At 39.3% G+C, this 14,468-nt stretch overlaps 1 protein-coding gene across 1 annotated transcript in view; it reads left to right on the top strand.

Annotated features, from left to right (window-relative positions):
- Positions 1 to 14,468, top strand: part of RMDN3 (regulator of microtubule dynamics 3) — a gene marked incomplete at its 5' end in the record, with an annotated part of 29,311 nt that overhangs the window by 423 nt on the left and 14,420 nt on the right. Inside the window, 3 exons of the mRNA XM_042836738.1 lie at positions 3,863 to 4,130; positions 5,321 to 5,423; positions 6,900 to 6,960. Coding sequence (XP_042692672.1) covers positions 3,863 to 4,130; positions 5,321 to 5,423; positions 6,900 to 6,960 — 432 coding nt within the window. The remainder of the gene's footprint in view (positions 1 to 3,862; positions 4,131 to 5,320; positions 5,424 to 6,899; positions 6,961 to 14,468) is intronic.

The following is a 14,468-nucleotide window of genomic DNA, read 5'->3' as shown; positions in this document are numbered from 1 at the left end:
TATATATATATATATATATATATATATATATATATATATATATATATGTATATATGTATATGTATATATATGTTTGGATTACATGCTAAAGGTGCTTGCTGAAACCTGATAAAGTTCCCTGAGTATCTGAACAACTGTACAGATCAAAACAAACACACACACAGGTGCAAAACCTCTGAAGGTTTAATACAAAATTTTGGGAGCATCAGTCCGTCATTGGTGTATTATGGGTGATAAGGAGCTTTTGCTCTTTTTTTTTTTAATTGTATGGAGTTAAATTTCCATACAATAAAAAATACATTATAAAGGGTCTAGAAAACTTGAGAAAGCTAAAATATATTCATGTTAATTACAGTGTCCTTTGCGTAGAGTATTTCTGCTAAACTTTTTTCAGTATGGCACAGTGATCACTTATGTTGCTTAGGTTCTTTAAATACGGATGAAAACACACAAAAAATTCCAATCTAAGTGCAAACAGAGATCTGCTCCATACATATTTCATTCTTTCTGATTAAATGCTTCTGTGCCTTAATCAGATGAATTTCATAGCTTTTCAGATGTGTAAATGTTTTGTAAAGCATGCAGTGCTGGCACTAACCATTTTCCCAAAGGTATGAAACATAAAATAAAGACAGAGTTTTATGACAGCACAGAGAGAAAGTCAGAATTTGGGTATGCAGTGCTGTTTGGTAGCAGTCAAAGAAGCAGTGAGCATTAGAGAGTGACACTTCGTAGCACGTTTGTAATCAGAGCACAAAGCTGCCATTGCTGTAGCAGCCTCCTAGAATAAAGGACACAGATCTGAGGGAAAACGGGCTTTGTTGCTTCCATTAAAATACTGCGTTACTGTCTCAGTCAGTGCAATTTTAGAAGCAAGAAAGAGCTGATGAGGTCTCCTTTAGGTTATAGATGTGCTTCATTCATCTGAAATGAGTGCTGAGTGTTCATAAAAAAAGCAGAATTTGGAGTGAGTGATTCATGGCAGTGTGACATTTAAGAAGGCTACATAACTAATTTTAAATTGACAGGGCCTGTGCTAGCTGGCTAGTAATATATGTGTTCAGTCATCAGGTTTCCAACGTGTATTTTGTAAGGCACGCTAAATAGGAGAGTGTTTTTCAACAAAAACCTGTCCTGAGTGGCACCTGACCATTAGAAATGTATAAATTATGCTAAGGGCCAAGAAGGATCCTGAGGTTTGCTTGGGCTTTCACCTTGGAGGACCTTAAGTGAAGTGTGGAGCAGGGGATGTGTTTTCTTGTAGAACCTCATATATGGTTATGGCTATATGGGGTCATTGCTGTCATGTTGCTATGTGACGTTAGGGGGAGTTTTCACTTGTTGCTTAAAATATGTAAGTAGGTTTAGTGTTTGGTATGAAGAATTGGTGGGTAAGGTCTCATCTGATTTGATTTAAAATTTTGAGTAGTGTATCGTGTCACTCTGATCCAGTTTGTCATGTACGAATAGGTATAATGTTAGCAGTGTTGTCTTCTATGGATACAACTTGAACTTTTCACTTTTTGGAAAACAAACTAAGCTTTTTAGCAGCCACTAGGAAGAAGAATAAGACTACCCTCAGCAGATACATTTCAGCCACGTATTTATTTCTGACAGTTACATTCTTTTAATGAAGTTTGGGGGGGTGAGGGGGAGAAGTTATGTTTCAGCTTTATTTTTTAAACCACGTGGACATAAGCATCTTCTCTGATTTCATACACGATTGGCAAAAATCATTACAAGTTGTCATGAGCCTGAGGATCTTGGGCTGCTGCAGAACTTAATTTCTGTCTATTGTTTTGGCAAGGCTTTGGTCTTTTGGACTGCTTTGCTTTCTTCCACGTTCTTTTCAGTTCCAGACAATACGTTTTCATTTTCCATCAGGATGTGTGCCAGCCAGAGGCCTCAATATACAAAAGCCATTTAAGTACTTTCCTTCACTGTAAATTTCAGGAAAACAGTTGGATAACATCTAAATCCTGTAATTTTCCTAAAAACTCTGAGTTTATGAGGTTATAAAGCATTGCCTCTCTTGTAAGCTAGCAGCATCTTGTATGTGCTGTCCTGGAGAAAAAACACGTTTTTGTGTTGGAGAAAAAAACGTCTATTGTTGCTTGTTTTTAAAGACCATATTGTATTTCAGCATGGGAAATGAAGTAAGTAAGCTGAAGTTCTGAAATCTCTGCAGCCACCAGGAAAATGCTGTAGTGAAACACCATCCCTGCTGCAGAGCCCACAGGACAGGATGGGAAATAATGAATCAGGCTAAATGTAAGCAGCAAAGAGAATTGCAGGAGTTTTTGTTAAGTGCTGAAAATGAAGTAGTCTGGGGAACTGATAGCAGCATTACTAAGAAAATACCAAGAAATCAAGCCTTTAACTCAGTTTGAAATAGACCCGCACCAGTGTCGCCTACGTGGTTGCTACAGCATCCATTAAATTCATTGCTGCCTACTTAGTCTTAAGCTTGTTGTCTTGTGTTCAGCTTTGCAGTGATAAGGCTGATTGTTACTTTATTTTTCATCTTAATTTTTCACTACAAAACTGTACTTCTTAAAATTTATGGATGAGGGTTTTTATTTACTCTCTACCAGAGAGGGAAATGCTTGAGCCAAAGGGATGGTTCTTGGAAACTTGAAGTTTTGATAGCCAAATGTGTTTTGTTATCTGTGTGTGGCTAAATGGGTGTCACTGCTTTCTTCAGATGCAGACCCTGCTCACATATCTCTGTCTCCAGACAAGGGCAGCTTCACACACAGAGCACAGGGCTGTCTTGAGTTACGTGAGCTGTAGTTACTCATTACCCCCAGGCTTGGTGGCTTTTAATCCTAAACAAAGTTTTCAGTACGTGGTTTGGTCACCGTTCATTTGGTTAACAACTGCAAACATCTCCTAGAATTAAATATTTATGGGATTTGAAGTATTCTCCTTCTGAGGAGAGCCTTCTATCTGAATGTGGAAGTGCAAATTTCTGAAATCCCTGGGTAACTTGGGCTTATTCTTTGACCAAATACTCAAATAAATGTGAAGGGAGGAGAAATAATTTTAAAGAAACTTCTTAATCTATTAAATTGTTTGAGCGCTTAGTTATATAAGCAAGCATCTTCCTGCAGCGATATCAGTCAATATGTAATGCTGTTTTAAATGTGCCCATGTGTATTTGGAGGAGCTCAGTTTTGGCCATTTTCGGAATCTCCGCTTTAAGCTTTATGGTGTGTTGTTTGATTAATTTAGCAGCTAATCATTGCTCACAGGGTGCCTTTCTGTGGCTCATCTGCCATCTCCTTGCTTGACTTCTCAAGTGAAATAGTTCGGGTCTCTCCCCTCCTGTTTTGCAATGTTTCACATGTCAGTGTGAACAAGCTGCTTTGTATTTAGCATTCAGACAAGGTGGTGAAGGTACTAAATATTGCCAAAACAGCCGTTGCATTTGAAACTCCTTGAAGCAGGCAAAAAACCTCAAATTATATTTTCTACATGGATGAGTGTGCTGTATCTTTTGTTGAAGTTCGCTTTCATAATTCATACACTGAACTGAATTGTTGTGGTTCTAGTTTGTGTAATTTTATATTAAGAGACCGAAGATAAAATCATGCAGATATTATGTGGGCACTTGTGACTGAGCTGTGCGTAAATTTGGGGGGCTTTCTTTCTGTCTTTCTTCAGCTCTTTATGGTTGCGTTACGTGAGACATAACAAATGGTGTCATTTGGGAGACTTGAATTGCACAGTACTCTCTGGGCTAAACTAAGATATATTGCTCTATTAGAAAGGGTTTTTTTGTGTGCCATCTGCCTCCCAGCATAGCATCTCCACTCACTAATTTTACAATATGTTGGTGTTTGTTTTTTTTTTCTGAAAGGTACACCACAGCCAATGCTGAGTCTGATTATGACCGAGAGTCTGAGAAGGAGAGTGAAGAAGGGGAGGATGAACTGAGCTGTGAAACAGTGAGAACAGCAAGACGGGATTCCCTGGATCTCATCAACGAGGATGAAACGCATTTAGTCCTTGATTCCTTGCAGGATGAAGGACTGAGCCAGCTACTGCAGCAGGCAGATCACTTGCACAGTGGTGATGAGCAGGAGAAGAGAGAGGGATTCCAGCTGCTGCTGAATAATAAACTGGCGGTAAAAGTTGCCTTTTTGTATTTTCCAGCAGTGATTTGTGACTTAGCTACATAGCTGGGAAAGAGGAAATAGCATTTCTTAGCGGGGTCCAGTTCTACACAACGACTGGGACAGTTTCCAGTTGCCGCCTTTCTCAGGAGCAGCTTGAAACAGGCTGAAGACCAAAACTGCTCAGGCTGCAGCAGCAGACAGTTCCAGTTGCCTGACCTGGAGTTCCACGTCTCCTCATGTCATCTCTTTCCCTTAGACAATATGTTGTGCATGTGTGAGACAACAGTATGTCGTAAGCTCAGTAAACTTCTAGAGAGCATTGATAGCACCATGTTTTTGTCACCTTAAAGCTAGCGTGGTGATGTACCCTGCACTGAAATGTGACTGAATGTGACTGCAGCTGGTTCAGGCATGCCTGTGTCTGGAACTGTCATCCTCTGTTGGTGCTTTCTTAAGCCAGTGAAGGCAGCTTGTCAGGTTACCAGCCTTTTAAGCAAAACTTCTATTATTTCTGTATATAACAGGGGGAAGGTATTAAAAAAATGGTTTGTGGTGAGTTCTTATTCCAAGGAAATTCTTCTTTCCTTCCCATCAGAAGTAAATGGGAGCCCATCAGCTTCTCACATTATTTTATATGCTTCCTGTATTTACAGTGCTGTTGTAACATAAATCAGACTGTTGGGTGGCTGTGTTTCTAAGGGGTTTTGTTGTTGTTCTTGTTTTTCAAGTAAACTAGCATTTGTCAGAACACAGCTACTCCAAAATCGTGGTGTACCTATAGTACAGCATCTGGTTCAAGAATGATCCAAGAACTGAATATTTGAATGCTGGCTGACACATGGAAACGGTACTTTTAATCTGAGGTTGTTTCTTTTTTCCAGTGTTTTGAGATTAGTGGACACTGCTTAAAAAAGAATGGCCCCAGTATGGCCTTCAGAGTGAAGGAGCAGTCTGCTGGAAGACAGCAGTGATTAGATCTGTTCCTTAATTATTAATTTGGCTACTGTTTGCTCTTTTTTGGCTCTGCTTCAATTCTCATATTGAGGACTTCTAAAGTTTCAAAAAAATGTCCCTACAACTGCCAGTATGTATCCTCATTTGATTTTTTTTTTTTTTTTTTTTTCCTTCTGATACTCTTTGTCAGTGGTAGAATGGATAGTTTATGTAGCTGATGCATCTTATTTATGTTTTTACTGCAGTATGCAGACCAGGGAGACTTTCTTTGGCGCCTAGCCCGAGCATATAGTGACATGTATGATATCACAGAAGACACAGATGAGAAGAAATCATATGCATCTGATGGTAAGGAATTGCGTGCTCAAAGGCAAGGAAAGGTGCAATTCAAACCTGTGTTAAAATGTTGCTTTGTTAAAGGCAGTGTAAGTAGACCAAGGGCTTATGTAAAAGTTTGTTTGCCAAGCCTATTTCATATATATCCTGTCTGATAGTAAGGTAAGTAAGTTTATGCTGTAATCCGTTTAATTTTTTGTTGTTGACACTAGCAAGTATAACAAAAACAAAGTTTAAAATGTGTATTTCTTATTGAAGTCCATTCAATTTTGTTTCTTCATTCTCCTCTATTTCAACTGTAATTTGTGTTCAAGATTGTAGATGGGTCAGCAAAAGCAAAAAATAATCTTTTTATGTTAAAGGTGTGCAAGAAAAGATAAAATAATCTCTATCTAGTGTACAACTAACTAAATAGAATTGTTTAATGCTGTAACAGTATAATTGGTTTTTTGGAGATCATTGTAGCCTTTTGCAATGTGAAATTTTAACTTCTGTTCTGATACTTTCTGTGCTGTTTATAGGTGCTTAGTTCCCCCTTTTTTTTTGAGACTGGAAGCTCTTGAAGGAAGGGGGCAAGTGTGGCAAACTAGATCAAAAGCTGTGAAATGAATCAGATTAAAACCATTGCAAACTCCTGCAAACTCCTGTTTTCTCATCACGTTGAGGAAGATATTTTCATTACATGTGAATGTACTTTCAAACATGGTGAAACCATATTGACAGGTTAACATAATTTGCTACTTAAAATTTGCATGAACTCTTTAAGAGGTTTTGGATACTCGGTATTGCTGTGAGAGTGTGACGTTTTGTGAGGATATGGTTTCACACTGGGAGTTCAGCTCTGCTGTGTCACTCTCTGGCTCTTCCTCCTCAAGAAAAGAGGGAAAAAGTAGGATGACAAAAAATCCTGTGAGTTAAGGACAGGGAGATCACAAAGACCAGCGAGAACTCCAAGCAAATTAAAATTGCCTTTCCCCCATCCACCTTCTATGTCCTTAAAGCAGAGAAGGGGAACAGCAAATGGGTTTTGCAGTCAGTCCAGAACACCTTGTCATCCCCTGCTCCTTCATCCTCACTCTCTTCTCCTGTTCTGCCATGAGCTGGAGAACTACTGCTCAGGAGTACCTCCTGCCCTCCTTCTGCACTGACCTTGGCTGATGCAGGGCTACTGTTTCTCCCAGTTTGTTGCTCCCTCACAGCAGTTTTTGCCCTTTTTTCAATGTGATTTCTCAGAGGCATTCTGGCTGGTGGTGGGTCCCTTTAGGATCTTGCTCTTAGTTAACAAGGGGCAGCTGCTGGGCTCTGCTCACCCCTCCTACAGCTCCTGTTGCTACCAGAATCTTGTCACTGAAACCCGGTACAACAGAATGTTTTTGAGCCCAATATTATAACACCAACAAATATATAACTTTTCATGCCATTCTGTTATTGTACCCTTAGCAACTTTAAAGAAAGAAGTTGAAAAGTGACTGAGTTTCTTATTTGCAGGGAAAGAAGAGCTGCAGATTGCCTTTCAGAAGTGGGATCAAAGTGCTGAGTGTCATCAGTGGTATGTAACTCTGAATTTTGTTTTTAAAAAACAAGGGGACTGCTGTGAGCTGACCTACATTTAAAAACTTGGAAAAAATAACAGAAAGCTCATCTGCGTTTAGTAGGAATGTGCTACTGATGCTATTTTTATCTGTTGAAAAGACACTTTTACCAGCTTTGGCTAACTGTCATAAGTAATGTCTTGATAGACAGCAGGTTTTGTTGCAGTTATAAACTTTGTTTCGCTTTGTTTCTGCCTCTTTAATTATGAATTTGTCTGTGACGAGATGAAGTTCTCTGGCAGCATGAAGGCTTCTGTGCATCTGTGCCCAGCAAGGCAGACTGGTGGTGGTGGTAGTGAAGCTGTTTGGGCTTGAAGAAATACAATGGGTTTTAGGTGAATTAATACAATGAGCTCTATTAAGTTTAGCTCCAGTGTAAATTCAGCAGGCTAAAACTGCCTTGTCTTTGGTATGCTTATAGGCTCAGTGCACTTATTTTACAAAGGTGAAATGAATGAAAATTTGCTTTAGAAGCTTTTCAGGGAATGCTAAAATAGAATGTGGAGGACGATTTACTTAGCAGCTGGCTTTTGGGCTCCACATCTGTGTCTTTTGGCACAGAAACTCCATCAACACCACTTGGTTATTGTGCAGATTCTGGGAAAATGCGTATTTGAACATCCTGAGTGTAGAAGGGCTGCCAAATAATGTTTGATGCAGATAAGTTGCAGCGAGCTAGTTCCTGAGTTTGAACCCTCAGTATGGTGAGGCTTGCTTTTATTTGACAAGTCCTCTGTTTCATTTGGTCCCTTTCCAGATCCCTGTAGAGTGAGATGTGTATCGTTGAAAAGCAAAGCTCACAGCCAGCTGCACAGCTGTGGGGACAGTCTTGAGAGTTACATATTAAATATGCATTATTTTTACTTAGTGTTCCTCCAACACTCTTGGGTTAATTATTGATATTTCAATCTGTTACTGATATTTCAGTAATGCTTTTCTGCACACAGATGCTTGCTGTTTGTCAAGAGTGATGTATTTGCCTCAATCAGTTAGGCCTGTTAGCATGGGCTCAGTGCTGTGCCAGTGTTCTTCCATTCATCTTAATTCTGGAAGAAGGAGAAACATTATTCTCAAAAGATTTTTAGTCTTCTGGAAAGTGTCTAATGGCTATAGTCTGATCATGTGTGCTGCTTGTCACACCACAGAGCACTCTGGCTTTGAAGTGTGTTGAGATAACAGTAGTAGCACCATATGGCTTTCTTTGTTATATATCAACGTGTAGATTTCTTTTTTGCATGAGAAAAGATGAAATGATCTGTAATTTAACCAAGCAATATCCATGTAAATGCTCCAGCTGCTAGGATTTCAATATGGAGGTAGGGAAGCATTGAGGTACATAAGCACAAGGAGGATGTAGAGCTGTTGTAGCAGGTCCAGGGGAATCCATGACTGACATTTAAAACAGAGCAAAAGTAAAATGGATGGTTTTTATTAGAAGCTGTTGGGTAAACAGGATGAAGAGTGTCTCTGCCAATCAGCATCCATGCTCTTCTCAGATTACAGTAATTTGACAGTTGGACTCTGATCTTGGAGGTCTTTTCCAACTTCGGTGATTCTTTGCATCCTTGATTTGGAGGACGGGTTGGATTGCCGACCTCTAAATAAAAGTATTTATCATCTTGGAAATATCATGCTTTTTAACTCCTAATAATTGAATGCTGTTCTCAATTAAAGCTTTGATATGAATCAAAGGAGAGACAACATAACCAATTCCTAGCATGTTATGGGGCTTGGTGTTTTCTGCTAGGCGAACATCTTGAAAGAATCTGGTTTTGTGTGTTATTTCTTGTGGCTTTTATGTTGTCTTGAAGTTTCTAAGTCACTTTAGTATCTGAATTTTTGACATTTTTCAAAGCAGGGTTCTAATTCAGGATATAACATTGATAGCTGTATAATCGATGGATATCAAGATGTTACAATCACAAAATAAACAAGAGAGTTAGTCGAAGTGGACTACGATAACAAGAGAGAATAAATGGAGGGCTTACCCTTATGCTGGGCTCACCACAAAACAACAGAAGGAGGGATCTCCAGACAAGGTCCTTCCCCACTGGTAGCCAGCTCTTAAATAGGTCTAGGAGGGGTGGAGCCAGGCTCCATCCCTTCCGGCAGCACAAGTGAATTGCCTTCACCTATGCTCCTCTGGCTGACTCATGGCTTGCCTCAGGTGATCAATCAGAGAGAGATTCAGGCTGTGACTCAGTAGTTCCCATACAGTAGCTTAGCTCTGTCATTCAGAATTGTATTGTAGCTGTAATGGGATGTTCAGTCGTGTTTCTAATATAAAATGCCAGGCCTTGGGATCTGAGCACACTGCTGTGTGTTCTCTGAGTTCTCTGTACCTGTATTACAACTTACTCTTCCCTGAACAGCTTTAGTTAAAGGGTGCACAGTTCTTGTCCTGTTGGACTTTTTTGCGAACAGAGGTAGGCCTCTGCACATCAGCTTCTTGCTGTTAATTATGGAGAACAGCTGCAGAGAGGGTTGCTGGAAAAAGGAAATAGCAGAGCAGCATGTGGGAGGCCCAGGATTTATTGGAAATGAATATGTGACTACCGTGATCAGTTGCAGGAATAATTACTTGCTGTCATGAATAGAATAGGAAATTACTCCCTTTTCAGCTCTGTCTGGGTCATGGGATGGTCACGAGCTGTTTTAATTACAGCCTCTCCTTACATTAATTAATTTAATATGGCAAAAAATTATCGCTAATGAAATGATGCTTCATACATCCAAAGATATATCTATATCTAAAAAATGTAGGGTAAATCCTAATTCCAAAAGACACTGTAGTTTGATTTCCCTTTACTTGAGTAATGAGTAATGCTTAGAATCGAGTAAAGCTTATAATTACTTTCAGTTCACCACACTATCTGTTTAGGAAAATGTGTGTGGAATGGGGAAGGAGGGGGAGAGAGAGGAAGAGAAAGTAGATAATGATGACTTCCTTTCAGTTTGTAGTCCTTAATTCCTGCAAGCAGGAGCGCAGAAGTGAGTTTCCTGACAGATGATGGCAATCCTCTGGTACAGATTTCATATATTCTTCATGCCTGTGACACAAACCATCCCCTGCTTAGTTGGCTTTAAGCTTGTTAAGCAGGATGGAACATGCTCTGCATTCAATCTAATAATTGTTGGTAGTGAAGCTTATTTTTCCTCTGTCTTATGGTTATTGCAGTAATGAGTGACATTTTAAAGCAATAAGGGAAGAAAGAAATGCTATGAACAAGAAGGCACTGCTGAGAGCTGGCTGAGGCAGCAGCGGTTGGAGCATGAATGGCTGCAGCCTGGGATGCTTTGTGACTGCGAGGCTTTGGCAGCATGAAAGTGCTTTCTGAATGAGAGGGAAAGCAGTAAGTGTCTGGGACTGTCTGAGCTAACCTTGGGATCTGCCCAAATGCAGAGGAGAAGCCTTGCATGGATCTCCTGGGTCTTCTCAACATTATATTTGGTACAAAGCTGCTTTTGTGGTTGTTTGCTCTTGGAACCCAGCTGGTCCCAAAAGAGCCATCTCTGCAGAGCTGGCTGAAAGAGAGCTGAGATGTGATGAGTGCAGCACGGATGAGTCAGCTTGTGCACAGCAGGATTGATCTCTGGCTGTGTTTTCCTTGCAGGCACCATTCTGGAATACAGAAACATGTAAGGGTTGTTCTGAGTGTCCGACATATGTAGTGCCTTTAGAATGGGCTCACATGAGAGCTGATGAATGCTTTACCAAGTGTTCTTATGCCCGTGTACTCCTGTCGTGGTATTATCTCATTCTTATTTTTTGATACCGACATAAATATAATTCTTTTGCTGTAATTGTGAAAGATCTCTGATTACAGAATCATAGAATCATTAAGGTTGAAAAAGACTTTCAAGATCATCACCACTACGTCCAGCCATCTAACCGTGCCCATTAAACCATGTCTCACCATGATCAGGTAGATACGATACCCAATTAAATAATTTGCATAGTAAATACATTTCAGCTCATGAGTAGAACAGCACAGACTTGTAGGTTTGTTCTTGCTTGCTATTAGAGATGGATGGAGATAGATTGTTTTACAAACCCATGCATTTTGCTGCTTAGACATAAGTGTGTGACATCCTCATGAATGAGGTGAGAGAAAAGCTTAATCATTGTTAGAATCCCCTACCCATTTTGGCATGTGTTTGTAATGCAACTTCAAGCACCTAACAGCAGCCTTAAAGTTCAAGATCAGGATTTAAGTCTTTGTGGATTGCTGTCCAGAACTGATTCATTTTGAGCTGTGCCTCAATTTTGGGCTGAGCTTTTCTTGTGTTGCCCAGGTGGTTTAAACAGGGGATTCTTTCAGTTAGGGACAGAACAGAATACAGCAAACAGGAATAGACAAGGTATTTCAGCATACACAGGAGGAAGAATAGCATGCAGTAAGAGCAGCTGATGGCGTTCCCCATTTTCAGGAAGGTCCTTCCCTTCTATAAGGCTGTCAGCATCCTGAGTGTCTCTGTGTCCTGAGCCCTGGAGATGCTAGGGCTGATGAAGAAGAGCCAGGGAAGAGGAAAGCTGTGAAAACTATGGGCATGAACAGAGGGATAATTTCAGCAGGGATAATTTCAGCAGGGATAATTTTCTTCCTTTTTTTCACTCCTTTTGGAGACAGTGAAGTAAGTTGACATTTACAGTGTGTGGGTTGCTTTTTATCTGTTAGACAAGAAAAAGGAGATGTCTTGTTTAAACTGAAACAAAGGCTGTTGGCTACAAATTGCCCCCAACATGTTCCCTTTTTTTTTTTCCATCTCTTGAGGGACACTTATAATGAAAGTGGTGCAAAGGGAAGTGTGTAGCATGGAAATAATTTTGAGTTTCTGTACCCTGTTCCCATGAAAAATTTAGCCACTGTTATTTCTCTAGAATGTAATCCTTTGTTCCATGCTTGCTGCTGGAGAGCAGCAGGTGATGTTAATGAAATTTTCAAGTATTAGTCATATTTCTGATGAATCCTGAAATTGCAGAAGTAGGGAGATTGTTTGGAAATAATAACTGAGTTCCATTTTGTTGTGTACTGTTTCATTTGCATTTAGGTCTTCTGGATGAGAGCTTTTAAACTGTACATCTACTGAGATGTGGTTTTGATGTGTCAGCAACAATGTTATCTCTATTATGTTTAAATATATGGTTCTGAATATAAAAGCTGTAATTTCTAATTGTGCTTAATACTTGCTTTGAACTTCATTGGGATAGAAGGGAGAATAGTCCTAAAGGTTACGCTTATGTTCACTAGGTCTCTTCTTAGGTTGCAACTTTCTTTAAGAGAAGATCAACTAATTTGGGCTATTCCACTAAATGTGTTTTGTTTGTCTTTCCATCTTGTTTTTAGCAGGAATTCTGAGCAGTTGAACCAAGTAGTCTTGGTTCCTTCTTAAGATTTCTGTATTGCCCTTTTTTGAGGGCTTGATTCCAACTCATCAGAGCACTTAAAGAAAAGCTAGGTTATTACTACCATATCTGTTGCTGCCCTTTCTTGGCTGCTGGTCTTCTCCATTTGAAAAGCTTTTAGGCACACAAAGTGACTGACATTTGAGTATGAGTTCTGAGAAATGAGGTCTTAACAGCATGGGTATGTCAATAGAAATCCCTCATAGCAAAACTGGTGGTGCTACAAACCTGGGAAACAGCTTATGCACTACGGAAGACTTTGTTCTGAAGCTCTTCTCATCAGTGTTGATGAAGATGACACCTTCCTTGAAAGCAACAGTAAATCCTGCAGTAAGTCATTATGATAGAAATATCTTGCCAAGATATGTGCCAGGCTCTTTCAAAGTAGTTCTTGGGGAAAACTTTTTCCACTAAAACCAGAGGTTTAAATGAGCACAAAGTCACCATAAAAATGATACATTACATGGAATAATTACCATTTGTGTCTTCAGGCTTTGCTGAGAATGAATACATATTGTTCTGCAAACACACATGGTTCATTCCTAGCACTTCCTGAGGCAGACTAGAGATCTTTTAGATGAAACCAACTTGGAAATCAAACAGAACTGAAGACACGCTTTGTATTCCAGCTTCGGTAACTAATAAAGGCTTCAACCTTTTCTAAGATTAAGGAAAAATTGATTGGGGTATGGATAGGAAAAGGGGGCATTTCAGCCTTTCTCTTTTGTGACAGTGATCAGGTTTGACTTAAATCACAAATGAAGATTAGTTTTGGTTATAGCCAGCTAACTGTATAGACTCCTTACTTAATGTAATTAGCCAGGATTACTTGCTCTCCAGATATTGAAAAAAAAATTAACATGTGGAACTATTTGTAAGAGAATAGAATAGTTGGTCTACTTGCCATAATATTTGAGTTTGGCAGTGTTGTGCCAGCTTTCTGTTCCTGTAGTTTTGTGGACTCCATCCATCTGATTGTCTTTTTCTTTTTGTTTATTACTCAAATATTGTGCGTACCACTTGAGCTGAGGCATTCTAGTACAGCATCATATTATTATCTTGGGCTACTTATGGTCTACTGTTTTTAATTTGATTCTCTGCTACCACCCACCCATTACTAGATGAATCTTCAAACATAGGCTGACCTGCCATCTATTTAAATTTAATCTGTTACATTATCCAGCTTCATGAAGTTATTTAACAGTGACAGCACTGATGTCAGGGGAATCTTTTGCTGCACCATTCAATATCTATTAATTCAGTCAGTCTCAGAAAAAGTTGATCATGTAAAATTGGGATAAAGGAGACCCAGGTAGTTTATTCACTCCAAAACAAAAACCATGTGCTTTCTGATGAATATCTTCCAAAGCAGATTAGGTGGACCTCCAGCAGTGAGGCTCCCACACTAACCCTTCGATGAAGCACAGATCACCTCTGCATATGGTTATTCTCATATTCTTTGTTTGCCAGTGATAATGCCTGTAGTTTTTCAGAATTGTAAAGTTTTAATGACCACAGGTATGTGAATATGAGATATCTTTTTCAACATTTAGTCTTTGTTTAACACCATTTCCTCCCAGCCTGTCAGCCTTCATTCTCTATGACATATGCTGTTGCGGGGTGATTTGTGTTTGGCTTTTTTAGTTTGGGTTTCTTTTAGGGGTTTATTTCTTGTTATTTTCCAAGAAATTTCTGTGTCTCAAGCCCAGGTTGTTCAAAGTTTTTTTTTTTACTTTTCCTATATAAAGCTAGAAGTTTTGCTTCCACAGTAGTCCCAAACCAACCTGTCAGGGTATGAATGTTGCATGTTAAAGAAAGCATAGAATAGGTAAGGTACATAATTAACCATATCAACAGATAGCAGAGAATCTCTGTGAAATTAAATTCTGTGTTGAAGTACATAGAAAATATATATCGTTAATTGACTCAGATTGTCATACACAAGTTTGTGAATTACTTGATAAGGATATGGCTATGTTCCAGAGCACTGAAAACAGAAAAACAAGTCTCAATTCGGCATCAGTAGGGTAGGGTTTGGAGTATATTAACAGCAAAACC

This window comes from Centrocercus urophasianus, unplaced genomic scaffold (genome assembly GCF_019232065.1).
Source record: "Centrocercus urophasianus isolate 14NV4802_14NV808 unplaced genomic scaffold, USGS_Curo_1.0 seq_63, whole genome shotgun sequence".
NCBI lineage: Eukaryota > Metazoa > Chordata > Aves > Galliformes > Phasianidae > Centrocercus > Centrocercus urophasianus.
This window is presented reverse-complemented; position numbering and strand designations above follow the sequence as displayed.